Raw genomic sequence first — 16,444 nt, 5'->3', positions numbered from 1 at the left:
TGGTTAATTTATTTACGATCACTAAGTATTGCATGTGACACAATTCGGGGTGTTTTAGTGGGTCCCACTAATATAATTTGTTCTTGAAAGGGTGGCGAAAGTTCGTGGAAGCGGCCTGTCAAGGGAGTGACTGTCCTATTCAGGAGAATTTTTTGCACCGAATATAAAATAGAGAGAAACAAAATCTGCCACATTCCAAATTTTTTTAACAGAACGAAGTCAGTTGGGTCCGCTAGTTATGAATAAAACAGTAATAATTATTAATAGTTAATATGAGAGTTACACTGAGACAGCAATATGATAATTGGGATAACTCCTTTTGTCGGACTTACGGAATGCGCAAATCCATTTTGTTGGGATTCTCATAAATTCATCTAAAATCTTATTAAATCAGTAAATTATGGTAACTATGACAACGCAGGGGGTACGATGCTAAAAGACAAGTAGGTATTTTGTACTTTTATCACTGCTTCTAAAATGATAATCAATTTAATATTTGTATTCAAATAGTATGAAGTATAATTTAGTATTAAAACTTGGCTTAATTATAAAATTGATTTTGTCGTAAGGGCTGGCGGCGAAATGTATTGCTTTGGAGCGTCTATCAATATATTCTTGAGGACGTTCACGTTTATATTTGCAATAACACTATAGCTGCTCACATACAATAGTTGTAGAGCGGACAGAGACTAAATTCAGGGCGATTTTTAGTTGAGTTAGATGAAAAATCCAAGGCACGATTAAAAGCAGTCATCATGTTGATATTGTTGAGAACTTTAAAACGTTCTGAAGCGAAGTTGAGAGACTGAGAGAGAATTACATGCATTTAGTATATCTGCATTTTTCTAATGCAGTTTCTAAGAGAGTTCCACCCAAAAGTTTACATATTAGAAAAAAGTCGCAAAAAGCCAGTAAATTCTTCAGATAAATTTGTAATAAAGAAATCCATATATGTAACATATCAAAGATATTATTTTTTCGATTACTCTTCTTCAAACGCAATTTAAAATCAAAAACAAGAAATAATAAATACCATAATTGCGTTTTTTAAAATGTCAGTAAAGAACAAAAATAGAAATAATAAGCTAATTTGTGTAATTGAAGAACAGATAGATTTGAAACTTCCGCGCGCTCCGCACATTGCGCGCGGAAGTGACACTTTCTGCTGTCAAATTCCTGCTGCAGAGGAATTCACTTTGGGCAATGTTAATGATGTTGGAGAATCTTTGCGCTGGCGTGCGCAGGCGCGCGCGTTCGATGATGGGTGCTGGATGAAGTGGGAGAAATATGATACAGCAAAGCTCATACCTCTTTATAAGAAAATTTAACGTAACAAATAGGCTCACTAAAAATGGTTGTTTGTAAAAGTAGGTTTACGATCGAGATGTTTACGTGATAACGTCTTATTGGTGATATAAGTTTTGTTTGTTGCAATTGTTGTAACACTTCACTTGCACTTCACATTTTGTTTTACTGTTAAACATTCAACGATAAAAACTGGCGTTCCCGCACACTACAAACTTTATCGGCCGATAGTTTGGCTCGCCTTATACCCGTGCGCCAGAAGATGTATGCAAGTCCGCATTCCACAACGATTTTGTATCGCCGATAAACAAGTTTGATGGGCCACCAACTGCGTTCAAATCCAAACTATCGCACAACCAGGCCAACTATCGCCGACTGCGATATCAGTATGAGTTTCGTCGCTACTACCCCGCTTCCATTGTTTATAGTCGGCCGACTTTGGATCATCAATTTAGTTCGCTCCAGAGTATTGGTGCAGTCGGCCGACTGTTGCTCAGTGTGCGCACCCTCACCACAACCCAACTGTTTAGTTGGCGTGTAGTGTGCGCGCTCACAGCCCGCCAAATCCCGGATCAAAAATATCGGCCGATAAAAGTTTGTAGTGTGCGGGGAGCCTAAGGTTGTTCCAGGGGTATACCTGCGATCGGCCTCGTGAGGCCCTCGCGACACAGTTTCTGAACCGGTCACCCGTAAAACGATTTTAAAAGACGTTATCACGTCAAAAAGTGCGCGGTGCTTTGGCTGGGATAGATGGGATTGCATCCATGATACGAACCAATTTACTTTCCGGCATGTACCCCCAGTACCACCGTTATGACCGATGCACGAAGGCGTGCCGAACACGCAGGTGGGCGATCTAGGACGGGCGGCATATATACGCACCATCAAAAATAAATCACTGGGTCGGTACAATAATGGCGGGCGTGGAAGCAAATTCTGGTCCAGGATTCAAAAATGATGCTGCGCGCGACGCAGAAAGTAAAGTTTTTCCAGTACTAAGAGAGCACCTATAAGAGTTTGCCTGAAGAGAAAACCCCACCGTTTTAGAGCTCATCAAGCGCCTAATTCTGCTGGAGAAATACCATCTAATAGTAAAATATAAAATTTAAAAATTTAATACAACCCCAGACTTGCACCGAAAACCGAGTTCGCGAACATCCTGGGTAAGTGACATTGGAAAAATGACAGTTCAGGTTTCGCTTTGTTTACGCGCCGCTCTGTAGCATTGACAAGCGATGCGTCCACCAGCTTGCTTCGTATGTAACGTGCGAATCGCGAATCGCACCATTAGCGGCACGTCGTCACGTTTGTCGCCGTCTGTTGGCTAGTCCGCATCAACTTCTTGGGACGGATAAAGAAACGGCTCTCATGTACAAGTGAAGGTACTCGGCCAAAATATACCTTCAAGATAAAAACCTGCAAAAATATAAATTTACATGCACTAAACGTAAATGCCGTGCTCGTTAGGCAAAACATAACCAAAACGTGCAGCAACAGCAAACAGTATCACAACACGTTACAACGAATTACACTTAAATGCAATACCAGTGAACCCGTAAAACCAAATAATTCAAAACTAAAAAATGTATCACAAAACGATACATATATTAAATCCACAAATGGAAATTAGTGACTACATTAACATGTTAAAAATAAATCAAAATTAAATGTAATACCACTGCAAAGCAGCAGGATATTCCTGAACTATTAATTATAGATTAATATTACTGTGAACTTCAGTGTGTAACGCGTGTACAACTATTCAATTCTTGACTCGAGTGTCTTATCCAGCGGTTATTCATTATCAAATAACTGCTGGCGGCCATGCATGTTTCTCTGCGTCATTTGCCAGCGACTTCGGGTGGGGCCGAGGATCGTTAATTCATTCTCATTCAATTTCATTCGCTCTCTTTTTCTTCGTCTGTTGACTCATTTCGTCTTGGCATCGTTGTCTGAATTGCTGATCTCGATATGTCTTTTCGCCGATTCAATGGTTGAATTCGGTGGGTCGTGTGAGAAGGGAATGAAAATAGTAAGATTCCATATTCACGAGCAAGTATAATGGAATCAATATTTTTTGTATGCGTAGAATGACCGGCTAATAGAAGAAGTTGGTTATGTTTGTTTTCACTAATCGTGTATAGGCGATAAAATGTTTTAACCATTGAAGGAAAGGTTCTGAAGTTTTCAATACGGTTTTTGAGTATGCAAATACGCTTCCGGGTGGTAGGGGAGACCGGGTACAAAAGTAACATTTTGCACTTTTACCTTGGTTTCTAGTTAGGTGTTATTATTTTAATAAAATTTATATAGCCATAAATACATTCCGTTTATATTCTTTACATTAGTATCTTGATTTACCTTATTATTATGTGTTTTATATGAATCTCAGAGACTTTAAAAAATTGTCAGTTACTTTTGACCACCTAAGCAGGCCGAAAGTAACGCGTTGTGGGTCGAATGTAACAGGATAAAGGGGTTTGTAATGAATCTAATAGACATATTAAATCAGCAAATTATTTATTAATAGACTTTGCATTTAATTTAATTAATGACACAGATAAAAATTTATACTTTAAATGCTCAAAAATGTTTCAAGAGAACAAAACAAATTATTCCTATTTTAAGTTATGAGATCAATTAAGTATTATCATATAGAATCTTCTTCTTCTTTCTGTCTTCTTAATAGGCATGTCTGCCTGTTCTCTTAAGTCTCTCCAGTGTTCTCCTGGGATTTTGACGTCATGCTGTCGGACCATCTCTTAGGTGGACGGCCGAGCGGTCTTGTCTTCATAGGTTTTGCGGTCATGGCCAATGTGTTATGCGCTGTAAGCTGTCATGCGTTCCACGTGATCCTCCATTACGGCAGCCCAACTCGCCCAACACGCTATATCTTTGTACTGAGCCCTGCCGGATGTCGTGGCTGCGACATGGTCTCTTAGTGTGACTTTGATAGCGCGTAGGGTACGCATCTCGTTGTGCGATATATTTGTTTGGTAATGGCGGTGCTGCCCTTGTTTCCACAGCGTAGGTGAGAACTGGCTCGACCGGCGGTCTTGTAGACCCGGGCTTTACCCCGTGATAGGTATTTATTGCGCCATATGATGCTGTTTAGCGCGCCCGAGATTCGTCGTGCTTTGTTGGCCGCGTTGCCAACCTCGTACCGTGAGCCGTCTATCGCTTGTCACTTCTACCCCCAGGTAGTTGAAGCTCAATACCCGATCTATGATGTGTGAACCTAGCTGTAATTTTGCACGAATGGGGTGTTTACCGCTTACCAGGTATTTCTGTTTCCGCGGATACTTGCAGGTTGTAATCCCGGTTGCGCGGGCGAAGGTTTGCAGCAGTCGTTGTAGGTCGTCCTCTTCAGTTATAAGCAGAGCATCGTCTGCATAGCAGATGATGCTATGTGACTTTCGGCCCATGCGGTATCCGGCTTTATTTGTTTTACTTTGCCTATTATTTTGTCCATGACAGATTGAACAGGGTGGGCTCATACTGTTCCCTCTGTCTGATTCCGTCCGTTATTGGGACGGTTTCCGATATGTGTGTGGGCGTCTTAACCTTTGTTTTGTTGTTTGTATTCAGGTCTTTGCGATGTTTGTTAGTTTTTCTGCCTGCTCCTCTCTCGGTTAGTACATTGACTACGTCTGATGGAGTGTTATCGAATGCTTATAAGATCCACAAAGTTATAAGAAGGCGGGCTTTGCGACCACGATCTGTCTAACGTTTAGTTAGAACATATAGTAATCATTTTTGATAAACAGACTCTTCAGCATTAGTTTTTAAGTCAGACTCACAATTATGGCACACATAATTTGCATCATCGTTGATGCACTCAGCATGTGACCACATTTTACATTCGATACATTGTATCCATTCCTCATTTGGTCTACTGTTGCTAAAAGTTTCTAAACAAACGAGACAGAAGCAATCTTCGTCATCATATTGATTTTCCTTGTCTTTAGCTGCGTTCTTCGTCTTTTTTCCTTTTCCCTTCCCTTTCGTAAATATCATCTTCCTGGTGTCATTTCCAGTATGGGGTTGTAAAACCGTTTTCTTGGCTTTATTTTTTTGTTGGTATTCTTCTTCAATTGTGTTTTTTGGGCGTGTCCGTCAATATTGCTGTCTTACGTTTTTTACGTCCTTTATTTGTTGTAGTTCTCGGACCCGCTTGTGGTAAAGGTCTACGATCTTTAGGAGTGAAATCAAATGGCTGAGAAGAATTTGCTTGTTGTAGCCCGCTTGGTCCTGGTACTGGCGAGTTTGATCTTTGAGAGAAATGTATGCTGGACAGTCTGGTCTTGGATTTAGGATGGTCAAAATTGGTCAACTGGTCATTTGGTGGAATTTCACTGTTAACTTGTAAAGGCCGGTCAGTAACAGATGATGGTGCATAATCGACAGCAGAAAATATGTTCCTATTAAATGGACTTATACCGGTACAGGCAAATCCAGCAATTGCATTTCGATCAGTGACAGAAAGAGGAAATGTTTCACTAACCATCCCAGGAATGTAATGGATAGTCATTGTCTGCCAGTTGTCTGTAGCAGTGTTTATAATTTTTTTGAATGGTCCAAATACTGTTCTATCTAAAGATTCTAAAGGCTGTAGTTTGTGCATACAATGGGGCGGAAACGACAGCAGTACTATTCCATTCTTTTTACAAAAATCTAGAGCTTGGATAGATATATGCGATGTCTTTTGTACCCGGTCTCCCCTACACAGCAAAGTGATGTTTTTCCCTCTCTGATGATCGATCCCCCTCTTCTGTTGAAGTTGAAGCCAGTATTTTTCCAGGAGTTTGAACTGTTGAAATGCCCGTCGTCGACGCGTAACATCGGAAGATTAGAACCTATTCGAAATTAAGTTGAAGAAAATGTAAAAATTTATTATTAATTTTATATAATTTAAATGCAAAAAACAAATATAAATTTTTCATTTCTAAGATGAACATGTTCAAAATTATTTTAACAAAATTAATAATCCAGAATTGTATGATAAATCACAAAACAATCCGGCACATGCAGAGGTATTTTAAATTTTTTGCACTCCCATGTCGTTTCGCTTCGTTTTTCATTTTGGTGCACACTTTACACTGTCGTGTGGGATGTTGTTTAGTAGGTGTCGGATCACTATGTTTCGGAAAATGAGCCCATACCCTTGCGTGTAGCCGTGATGGAAGTTCGCCACTCGCCGGATTCATCTCGTGGTCTATCGGATTCTGTTGCAATAGCATTTCCGCAACGTCGAGTCGAAATTCTGTGTAGTACTGTTTTTTTTCGGTAATTTTATTGAACAGTATACGCCATGTCAAACATGTAAAAGAACATTTTTCTGTATCCTTTCACGCATTTCCGCATGATTGGAAAGCAAGCCAGCATTTGATCTTGCTGATCAATGCCAATCATGCCTTTGTTGTAATCTATAATACATTTCGGTCTTGAATTTTGCTCTTCTTGTTCTTAGTAACTTGCACCATTTCGACTGATGTGTGCTTCGTTGATTAAATGTGCACATCGCGCTTATCTTTTCATTTAAGAGCGAAAATGCCATTGCAACTTCTTAATCGGTATTCGCCTTTTTTTTAACTTTGCTTTAGCAAAAATTGTGGGCTATTGGCTCTGTTCATACGAACAGTTCCCACAACATGTGTTTTTTGTTCCGCTTAATGTGGGAACAACTTGGGCGACGAATACCAATTATCCAAATAGAGAGTATGACCCCTATTCAAAATCGGTTTGGCTAGCTCCATCACAACCATTTCTTCTATATTTCTTCTCTTTCCCGGAATAGATTTTAAATTTATAGCAGTAATCAGAGCCAGACTCACATAATTTGTAAAATTTGATTCCATACCTTGCCCGTTTGGATGGATTGTATTGTCGGTATGATAATCGTCCTTTAAATTTCATCAAGGACTCATCAATGGCAATGTCCTCCTCCATTATATACAACTGCTGGAACTTCTAGTTAAAGTACTCAATGACGGGGTTGATTTTACGTAATTTATCCGTCATGTAGCTGATCGTGTTAGCCGCAAAATGAAAAAAAAATCTAGTAATTTGTACTAATCTGTTGAGTGGCATAGTTTTTTTTTTAAATTGGAATCTACGATGGCTCGTTTACTCCATTTCATTTGAATTTTTGCCTTACAAACCTGCGCCATTATCACGCACAATGATAAGTATACTTTAATTTCATTGCAACTAACATGCTTCCAATTGCAGTCAATTGTTTTCATCGTGTTCTTATTAAAAATTGTTTGTTCTGCATACCTGTGAGTTTCAGTTACGATGTTTTGCCAAAACTCGTCGTCAAACATAGTGTGCGAATCGTTTCAGCAATATTAGTTAAAAGAGACATAACAAATAATATAATTCAACAATATTTATTTTTGAATGCAAGATTTTACCCAAGTACACTTAGTGAGTTAATAACAAGAACTGCTCCTCGGTACCAGAGGTGTCCCTTTTATATCTGATGCGGAATGTCATGTGACGTGAGGACACCTCGGGTCCCGCACCCAATTGTATAAAGTCTGTTTAGTCTAAGTAAGAACAGAGTGTCCTTTTGTTGTCTGGTCTACCCTCAATAAAATATTTGGTCTATTGCATTTGTTTAGTCTGGAAACAGAACACTTAACAAAAGGCTATTAATATGTTTCTACCTATTATTGTCGTGATTGCCGGGACTGTCTGACCGACTTCTCGCCCTGTTCACTATTGCTAATTTTATACACAAAAGAAATATAGCAACGTATATAATAAAAATTGAAATTGAAAACAAGAATAAAAAAAGAATTAAAATATACGCTATGCTACAATATTAATTAGTTTTAGCATTATGTTTGAAGTGCCAATCAATTCCAAAAATTCGTTACGGACGCCGGGTCTTTCGGGTGTATTCAATAGGCGTGTTAATTTCTGGTTTCCAAGCTTTGGCGTTGGACAAATTGTACTACCATCTTCTTCATCCGTTGAATCTTGAATTATAAACTTCTTCGGACGCTTGGGAATTGGAAAATCGCTATCACTCGTATCAGTGCCAACCTCTGCAGCAGTCTCGGTTTCCGAGTCGATGATGGACTCGGTAGCCGACTCAGTATCTGACTCTCTTGGGAAGAGAAAGAAAGAATTTTTCTCGGTTCCACAATGTCATATTGAAATATAAATTTTCAAACTTTGTGAGATGGGTTCAGACTGACGATTTCGAATAAACTAAATTCAAGCACGCAAATCATCAATAAAGAGAACTTACACAGAATTATCCAGAACAGTGTGATATATCTCCAAGCAATCATGTGCATGTAAAATATCATTGATATCAGCTCAAGTGCGTCAACAGTGTCGTGCGTGGAGATAGATAACGGCTCAAGTATATCAATAGTATTAGCCGTAAACATTGAAATCTTTCCATTAGCTGCACTCATGCAAACTATGCAAACTGTTCAACCACAAAACACTGTTCTTGCATTGAAATATTTCGTTCATGCCAATTGCGCGAACAATACGTACCGCACGATATAGTTTATTCGATAAAAAAAATTGCAGTTGAAGAGAATGTATGAATGTAGGGAAGACTGGGTACGTTTGTACCATTTTTTAGATGTATGCCTGTAGGCTTAGTAGGATTATACTTCATAAATGTAAATTTTGTTTTGGGTGAGAAATGGTACAACCGACCTCAGATCTCATGATGATTGTACCAGGGGGTGGGGTCGATTGTACCATACAGAAATAAAACTTATTTATTATAATAAAGAAAACACTTTTAAAATTATACTTAAATGTCCTGCTATATGTGCAACAATAAAATTAGTTGGAATCACAATTATTGCATACGTAGCTAGGTTCTCCGTCAGTGCATTGCTCATGAGCCCAGTTCTTACTCTCAATACACTGAACCCATTGTTATCCCGACTTGCTCCTAGTGTATGTACGAGTATCTAGGCATATACCTAATACAAAAACAATCCTCGTCTTCAGAAGAATCCTCGTTTTGAGGCAGTGGCTCATTTCTTTTTACTACTTTGCCACTTTTATTCTTGATATATTTATAATTATCAGCCTTACGTGTTGCTTTTTTACCAAAGGTTCCTATTAGGTTCTTTGTTATGGCTTGCGCATTATTTCTCTTTTCTATGTCGTCTGCTTCCTTTTAAATGGCTTCCTTTTCAGGAGTGTCAGTGTATATGGTCGACCTTCACTTCTTTCTACCTTTCCGTGTTGATTTTCTCTGAGGAGCTTTCGGTAGAGGTTTGATTCGTTCTGGACAAAACGCGAAACTAGTGCTGGGCTGTGGGTCAGTAGTCACCATTGAAGTTTCCAGTAGGTTTGTGCTTCTAAATTTTCGTTAGGAATTCTGACAGTTTCTACTAAGTCTCCTGATAAAGGGTCTTCATTGTTGGATTGATCATCTTGAGTTTGAGGTGCATTGTTGGGAATTAAAGCTATTTCTATGGGTAGATTGGGATTTGATCGATCTGTTACAAAAGATGGGGAAAAGTCGACTGCAGTGAACAAACTTCGATTAAATGGATATATGCCTGTGGTCCGAAAACCAGCTTGAATATTAGTTAGAGTCATGGCAATTGGGAATGCAGTAGCGACAATACTTGGGATGTCATAAGTCGTCATGGCTTTACCGGGGTTGTTATGCATACATGCGGTGCTAGCAGAATTTACGACTTTTTTTTGAATGGTCCGTATACTGACCTGTCCAAAGGTTGCAATTTATGCGAACAATGGGGTGGGAATGACAACAAGACTATTCCATTTTGTTTGCAAAAGTCCAAAGACTATATTCACATGTAATAAATGATTATCGATTAAAAGCAAAACTTTATGAGATGAAGAAGCATGGGAATGCGTCTGGAAATGTTTCAAAAAAACTAAAAAATTATCTTCTTGCATCCAACCAGTTGGACCATCTCTAATAAAATGGTCTTGAAATTTGACTTTTGGGTACACAAAAACAGGTGGAATAGCATGACCCAAAGCACTAACAGCGACAGCTATTGTAAAGAGAGTCCCGCGTTCACCTGATGTCATTGCTCCTACTTGTCTTGATCCTCGTCTTGCTACAATCCTGTCAGGCTTGTGGACTGTAGTAACGCCTGTCTCGTCCATATTGAAGATATCTTGTGGTTGAAAATGATAACAATCCATCACCCAGCACCTAGAACGTAAAATTCATTAACATTAGTCTTATTGGAGTTGAAGCTTGTAGCTCTGGATAAACTTGTGGCTTGGGCAGCGCGTACTGACAACTCGGGATTCCTTTTCATAAAAGCCCTAAACCATTCCTCACCAGCTATTTGTTGCTCATCCCATGTACTTGGCTTACTAAGGTTGTATTCGACAGCCAGACCGTAAGCTAATCTTCTAACATCGTTTTTTGTGAGTCCGAAATATATGTCAGCGCAGCGAATAAAGTATTTAGCCAATTTTTTTTCCTGTTCTGCATTAAACACTTTATTGTGAGCTTTATAGCCCATAGTAACAGTGGTACATATTATTCTCTTGTGATGCTTCGACTTTTCTTTTATATCTGATTAGAGATACATGACATAAATTATACTTCAAAGCAGTTGCTCGAATGGATGCTCCATTTCTTACTTCTTAATAGGCATTGATGTAAGCGCTATCATCATGTTGGCCTTTTCCTGTTTTGCGAATACGTATTCGTGGCATCTAAAATAAAGAGAGAATGGTTATTATTATATTACGTTTAGAAAGCATATTATCCTCATATTATTTGGTTCAACCGTCCCCATGTGGACATTTTCCAAATTATATTTGATTATAAAAAAAAATAATAGGGATACAAGAATTTGATTAACATACCTTTATTCTTCAACAAACATTTATTTTCAATAAACACACAACAAAGCTTTGATGTAGTGGAAAGCCTAGAAGCCGCCATGCCGATTCATCGCTACTGACATCTTCCTGCTTGATAATTTTGTATTTCATTCAGGTTATACTTTTAGCATCTTTATTATGCAAATTGAAGATTACCTGATCCGCTATGAGTAATATACTTACATATATACTTAAATATATACTTAATTGCACGTACAGAATTACGAGCTTCAACATTTATGAGGGGCGTTGAATATTTTACTTTTAAAATTGGTGAATGGGGCACAACTTAGCTATAATCAAAACTCTTGAATTCATGAGTGTGAGTCGAATATTGTTAACTTTGTGGGATCGGTGTGTGTAGTGTGTTATTTATAATTACGAATAATACACAAGGTTTGATATCACGACTTACGGTTTTATTTAATGACGGTAGGGACTACCAAATTGAAATGTGTTGACGAAGCGTAAAATTATGAAGTCTTGTAGAGAAGTGTAGAGTTTGAGTAATGTCAAGAAGTGATCTTCCTACACCCTTGTCACTCACCAGCAACCCTTCAGCAGGTTGATGGGTGAGTGATAGAAATTCAGAGAAATAGGAAGGAAGCGATAGTTTAATTGGTTAAAAATAGAAAGTGTATGACATATTAAAGACTGGGGAAAACAGCCATTGGATTCTGGGAATCGAGTCGGGATATTTCACGCTAGATACTGCGTGCCAAACCGTCCGACTTACGGGGATTAGATTTTAAAAGGGTAGTTTTATATGACAGCAAGAAGTTGGAAAATAAAAGGCTGTAAACTAATAGAAAAGTAGTAAAAAATAAGATCTTGCGGGAATTCATGGGAAAATGGCATGCAAGGCAGAAGAAGAATTCAAGGCTTAAGATGGTGAGATGGTAGTCCCCACAACTTGTTTACCGCCATCAGCGACCCTTCGTCTATATAACGGGTAACTTACTTATCACTTTGAACTGTTCTCCTAGGTAGTTCTCGATACTTTTTGTATATTTGCCCGTCTTTCATGCACGGAGATTGATGGATTACGAATCACTTGAGGACCATGTATCATATTTTTAATAACCGTGTCATACAGATTTTTTATCTCCTTCTGGATCTGGAATTTCAGCGCTAATTAAGTTGTCGATTTGATTAGGGAAGTAGCTACTGTTTTTACCAAATCAATATGTGTACATGTGGTAGACCTCTGGCTCACAACATGTGTTTTTGTTCCGCTAAATGTAGGAACAACTTGGGCGGCGAATACCAATTATCCAAATAGAGAGTATGACCCCTATTCAAAATCGGTTTGGCTAGCTCCATCACAACCATTTCCGATGCATGACTTTCTTTTATATATATATATAGATTAGCAATTTATAAAGCATTTATTTAGCAATTAGCAATTGTTAGTGATGTTAGCAGATAAGATAATTCAAAAATTGTGCAAGTGCAATTTTATTTTGTATACGAATTGTGGCTAATATTAATGAAATCAAAAAAGTTTTTCCTGTACCACCAGGTGCATATTGGAAGTAAATCCCTCCTGTTTCATCATTTGATACTTTTATAACAGTATCAAATACATACTTTTGTTGTTCATTTTGCTGGTTCAGCTGGTTCCTATACGACGTCGGCCAGGTGTTGTGGCGGCCTTCTCATTCTCTTTGACTCCGCTTGTACGCTGTCGTTCTCTGGTAGCTCGCTATCGTTCTCTGACAGCTTACAATCGTTCTCCGGTGCTGGATTGTCATCGCTACTCTCTTCTTCGTTGAGGTATCGACGCATTTGTGAAATGTGCGCCGTTGTTCGAAATGATCTATTCGACATTGGTAGGTCTCCTATTACATAGGTGTCCGAGGGCAGAACTTTGTAAACCATGAAAGGGCCTTTGTAGAGTGGTTGAAGTTTGGTCGGCTCACCAGTGGCGATTGTAGGTCTTTGGACAACGATTACGTCTCCTGGTTCGTAGGAGCTCGGATGTCTCTAAGTGGCGTCGTACCTTTTTTTGTACGTAATCTCCGCCTTTTTAATGTTTTCGTGGATTTCGTTCCAAACGTCCGCGTGATCTTTGGCATCTCCTTCCCCGACAATGATGTCGAGCACATCGTGGTCGAAATTGGGTATATAACCGAATAAGGCTTCATATGGTGCAAACCCAGTTGTTGAGTTCTTGGCCGCATTGAGTTCTCTCTGGACTATTGGCAGTACTTTGTTCCAGTCGTTGCTGTTCTTATCATTCAGATGCGCCATTAACGTCGGCATGATGGTTCTGATGCTCCGTTCGCAAACACCATCTGCTTGCGGGTGAAGCGGACTATTTGAAACGTGTTTAATTAACTTCTCTGAGCAGTAGAGTCATTTGGGGCAAGAGTGCGGATTTTTTTTAAATTTATCATAAAATTATAATTTCTGTATGAAATAAATTGAAAAGGAATTTTTCATTCAAAGGCGTTATTGATTTAACAGTTACATATCATAAAATTGAATTTAGCTACTCGTACTTTTCAAAAATAGAATAAAATTAAACTTAGTCAGAATGCGTACACTTACCCCAATATCGGGGTATATGTGCGCAGCACTGCGGGTAAGTATACGCACTTAGAATATCTGAAACGGCATGCTGTTAAATATTTTTAATCAACTATTTAACTATTTTTAAGCATATAATTATTTATTATAAATTTTGATATTTATATATTAAATATATACTCTCACAAATATTATTTATGTGTCTTCGCTACACAGTGGGCAAAAACAATCATTTTCATTAGATTCTAATTTTTTTTCAATCGCCTTAGTTCTTCCTTTGGTTGTATCACTCTTCTTAGTGTTTTTTTTGTGATTTTGCACAAGCTTTTTCTTGTTTTAATTCTAGACGTCTTTTTTTTTGCTATTTTATCTTCCTCATCTTGTCTTTTTTTTTCTAATTCCAATTTAAAAGGACTATCAGTAGCAATTATCGATTTTTTACCGGCTCTTCGTCTATTTTGGATTTTTGCTTTTGGAAATGGTTGTATTGATGATAGTGGAATAAATTCATTAGAGCATCCATCTACAGGTGGCGAAGAACTTGTCATCAAAGCACTAGAAGTACCGGGCAAAGACTCTAATGTGCATTGTGCGCTCGATGTAGAAGCAATGACATTATTCTAGATATCAGTCACAGAAGCTGCTATGAAATCTTCTTCGGAAAATATTTCCCTATCGATAGGCCATATCCCAGAAGTTTTAAAACCTGAAGTAGCATTACAAACTGTTGCAACTTTCTTAAAAGACTCATTAAGGAGTTGGGCCACCTCTGATTGCCCAATGACACGTCCAGGATTGCTAGTTAACCATTTATCACATTCGTAAGCAAATTTCGTTTTCAATGGTCCAAAAAATCCACGATCCAATGGTTGCATTTTGTGGCTACTGTGTGGTGGAAGTGTAAGTAAATGGATACCATTATCACGACAGAAGTTAATAGCAGCTAGAGAAAGATGACTACTATGATTATCTAATATCGACAAGACTGGATTTTCTTTAGTTGGCTGTACGTTTTCTTTGAAGTGGTGAAGATATTCTAAGAACAAATTTGTGTTTATAAATCCAGAATCAGATACCATTCCAATACTTCCTGGAGGTGCATTATTTCGTAAATAACCCTTCATTCTCTTACGAGGGAATATAAAAGCTGGTGGAACATAATTTCCTGTAGCACTCATAGCACACACCAATGTAATTGTTTGTCCTCTTTCAGCTGAAACTATTTTCCCTACTAATCTTTTTCCTTTCACTGATATGACTTTAGGAATTTTTTTTGGTACAGTATTTATACCACTCTCATCCATATTGTAAATTCGACTAGGCTTGAACTTATATTTATCTTGAAGACTTAATAAGTTATCGTAAAACTGATTAACTTGATCGTGATTAAACCCCATCGCTCTAGCTATGCTGGTCTGTGTGGGTTGCCGAAGATTTAAGTCCGGGTGTCTTTTTAAGAAACCATATACCCAATCACGTCCTGCCATCTTCGAGGTTTGATTAAAACGGTGAGAAATATTATTGCTTTCAGCATACTCATAAATCAGTGTCCGTAAAGTGGTCATATTAAGACCGTAATAGAGATCATCACATCTTTTTAAATAATTATAGATTTCGTTTTCTTGGTCTTTACTAAATGTCGGAATAAACCTGCCTAACTTAGCTGCAGTAGAGTTAGATTTAAGACGTTTTCTGAGAGTACTCTCTTTCATTCCAACTTGTTTAGCTGCTCTTCTTTCACTACAACCTTCAGCAATTAATCGCTTCGCAGCATCAAATTGATCACTTGTAACGACTGATCTATGTGGAGCCTTCCGTATATAATTTCTAGGCATTGTAATTTTTTTTAGACAATATATGTTTATCGAAATAACCTAACACAAATAAAAATAAATGTTAATATCCACAAAATTGTCACTATCACTACCTCATGCGCACACTTAACCCAAACCGCATGTACAGAATTAGGTTAAAATTGCACAATGGCGAGTGATTTTATTAAGTTTTAATACTTAATTACGTAAACTAGATACATAAACGAAGATACTTAGATACAACAAATAGTTATAACCATACCATGATTATAAAAGAATTTCAATTGAAAATTGAAAAGAATCATAAGAATTGTAACAAAAATTTTTACCTACCAATAATTTTGAAACTACGCAATCGTACCAGACAAGACTCCAGTCCCTTGTCCTACGTCGTAGTGACTGCGGAATGTAGTCAGTCCCCCTACTCTACTATCCACGGTTTTTTAGAAATTGGGCATGCGCACACTTACCCGCTGCGCACACTTACCCGCTGCGCACACTTACCCGCTGCGCACACTTACCCGCTGCGCACACTTGCCCCACATGACTCTATTTCTGGAATTCTTCAGATGTGAAGCTCGTTCCTCTATCAGTTATCAAATTTTTTGGGTAACCGAATATCTTGAAAGTCTTCTCGATGCTCTTGATCGTGTTCGACGTCCTGGTGCTCGTTACGGCGAATAGTTGTATGAACCTTGTGAACGCGTCAATCACTACCATTTCTGGATGACGGTAGCGGACCGCAATGATCTAAATGAACTCTTACAAAGGGTCTCTGGGGCGTTGGACATAAATTTAGCAGGCCCTCCTTCTTACCGCTAGGTAGTTTGTTGAACAGAAATTTAATACATCCTCTTATTTGCATTTTCGCATATCTTCTCATACCTTGAAACCAGACTTTTCTTCTTATGGCATCTATAAGCTCA

The 16,444-nt window shown here is 38.3% G+C and overlaps 1 protein-coding gene across 1 annotated transcript; it reads right to left on the bottom strand.

Annotated features, from left to right (window-relative positions):
* Window positions 1–14,324: 14,324 nt before the first annotated feature.
* Window positions 14,325–15,101, bottom strand: LOC135802934 (uncharacterized). The gene is made up of 2 exons (XM_065316547.1): window positions 14,996–15,101; window positions 14,325–14,740 (listed from the first exon to the last, which is right to left on the bottom strand). The coding sequence occupies exons 1-2, from the start codon at window positions 15,099–15,101 to the stop codon at window positions 14,325–14,327; spliced, it is 522 nt and encodes a 173-aa protein (XP_065172619.1).
* Between the last annotated feature and the right edge of the window lie 1,343 nt (window positions 15,102–16,444).

This window comes from Atheta coriaria, unplaced genomic scaffold (assembly GCF_025399875.1).
Source record: "Atheta coriaria isolate IRGN ID8LTWV9N9 unplaced genomic scaffold, Caltech_Dcor_3.1 hic_scaffold_68_pilon, whole genome shotgun sequence".
Lineage (NCBI taxonomy): Eukaryota > Metazoa > Arthropoda > Insecta > Coleoptera > Staphylinidae > Dalotia > Dalotia coriaria.
Note: the sequence above shows the minus strand (reverse complement) of the source record. Positions and strands in the feature narration are given on the sequence as shown.

Coding starts and splice junctions, on each gene's coding strand:
- LOC135802934 (XM_065316547.1), bottom strand. CDS start 15,101: ATGGGGTTTAATCACGATCAAGTTAATCAGTTTTACGATAACTTATTA. Junction 14,741..14,995: donor TTACAATATGGATGAGAGTG/GTATAAATACTG, acceptor ATTTGTTCTTAG/AATATCTTCACCACTTCAAA.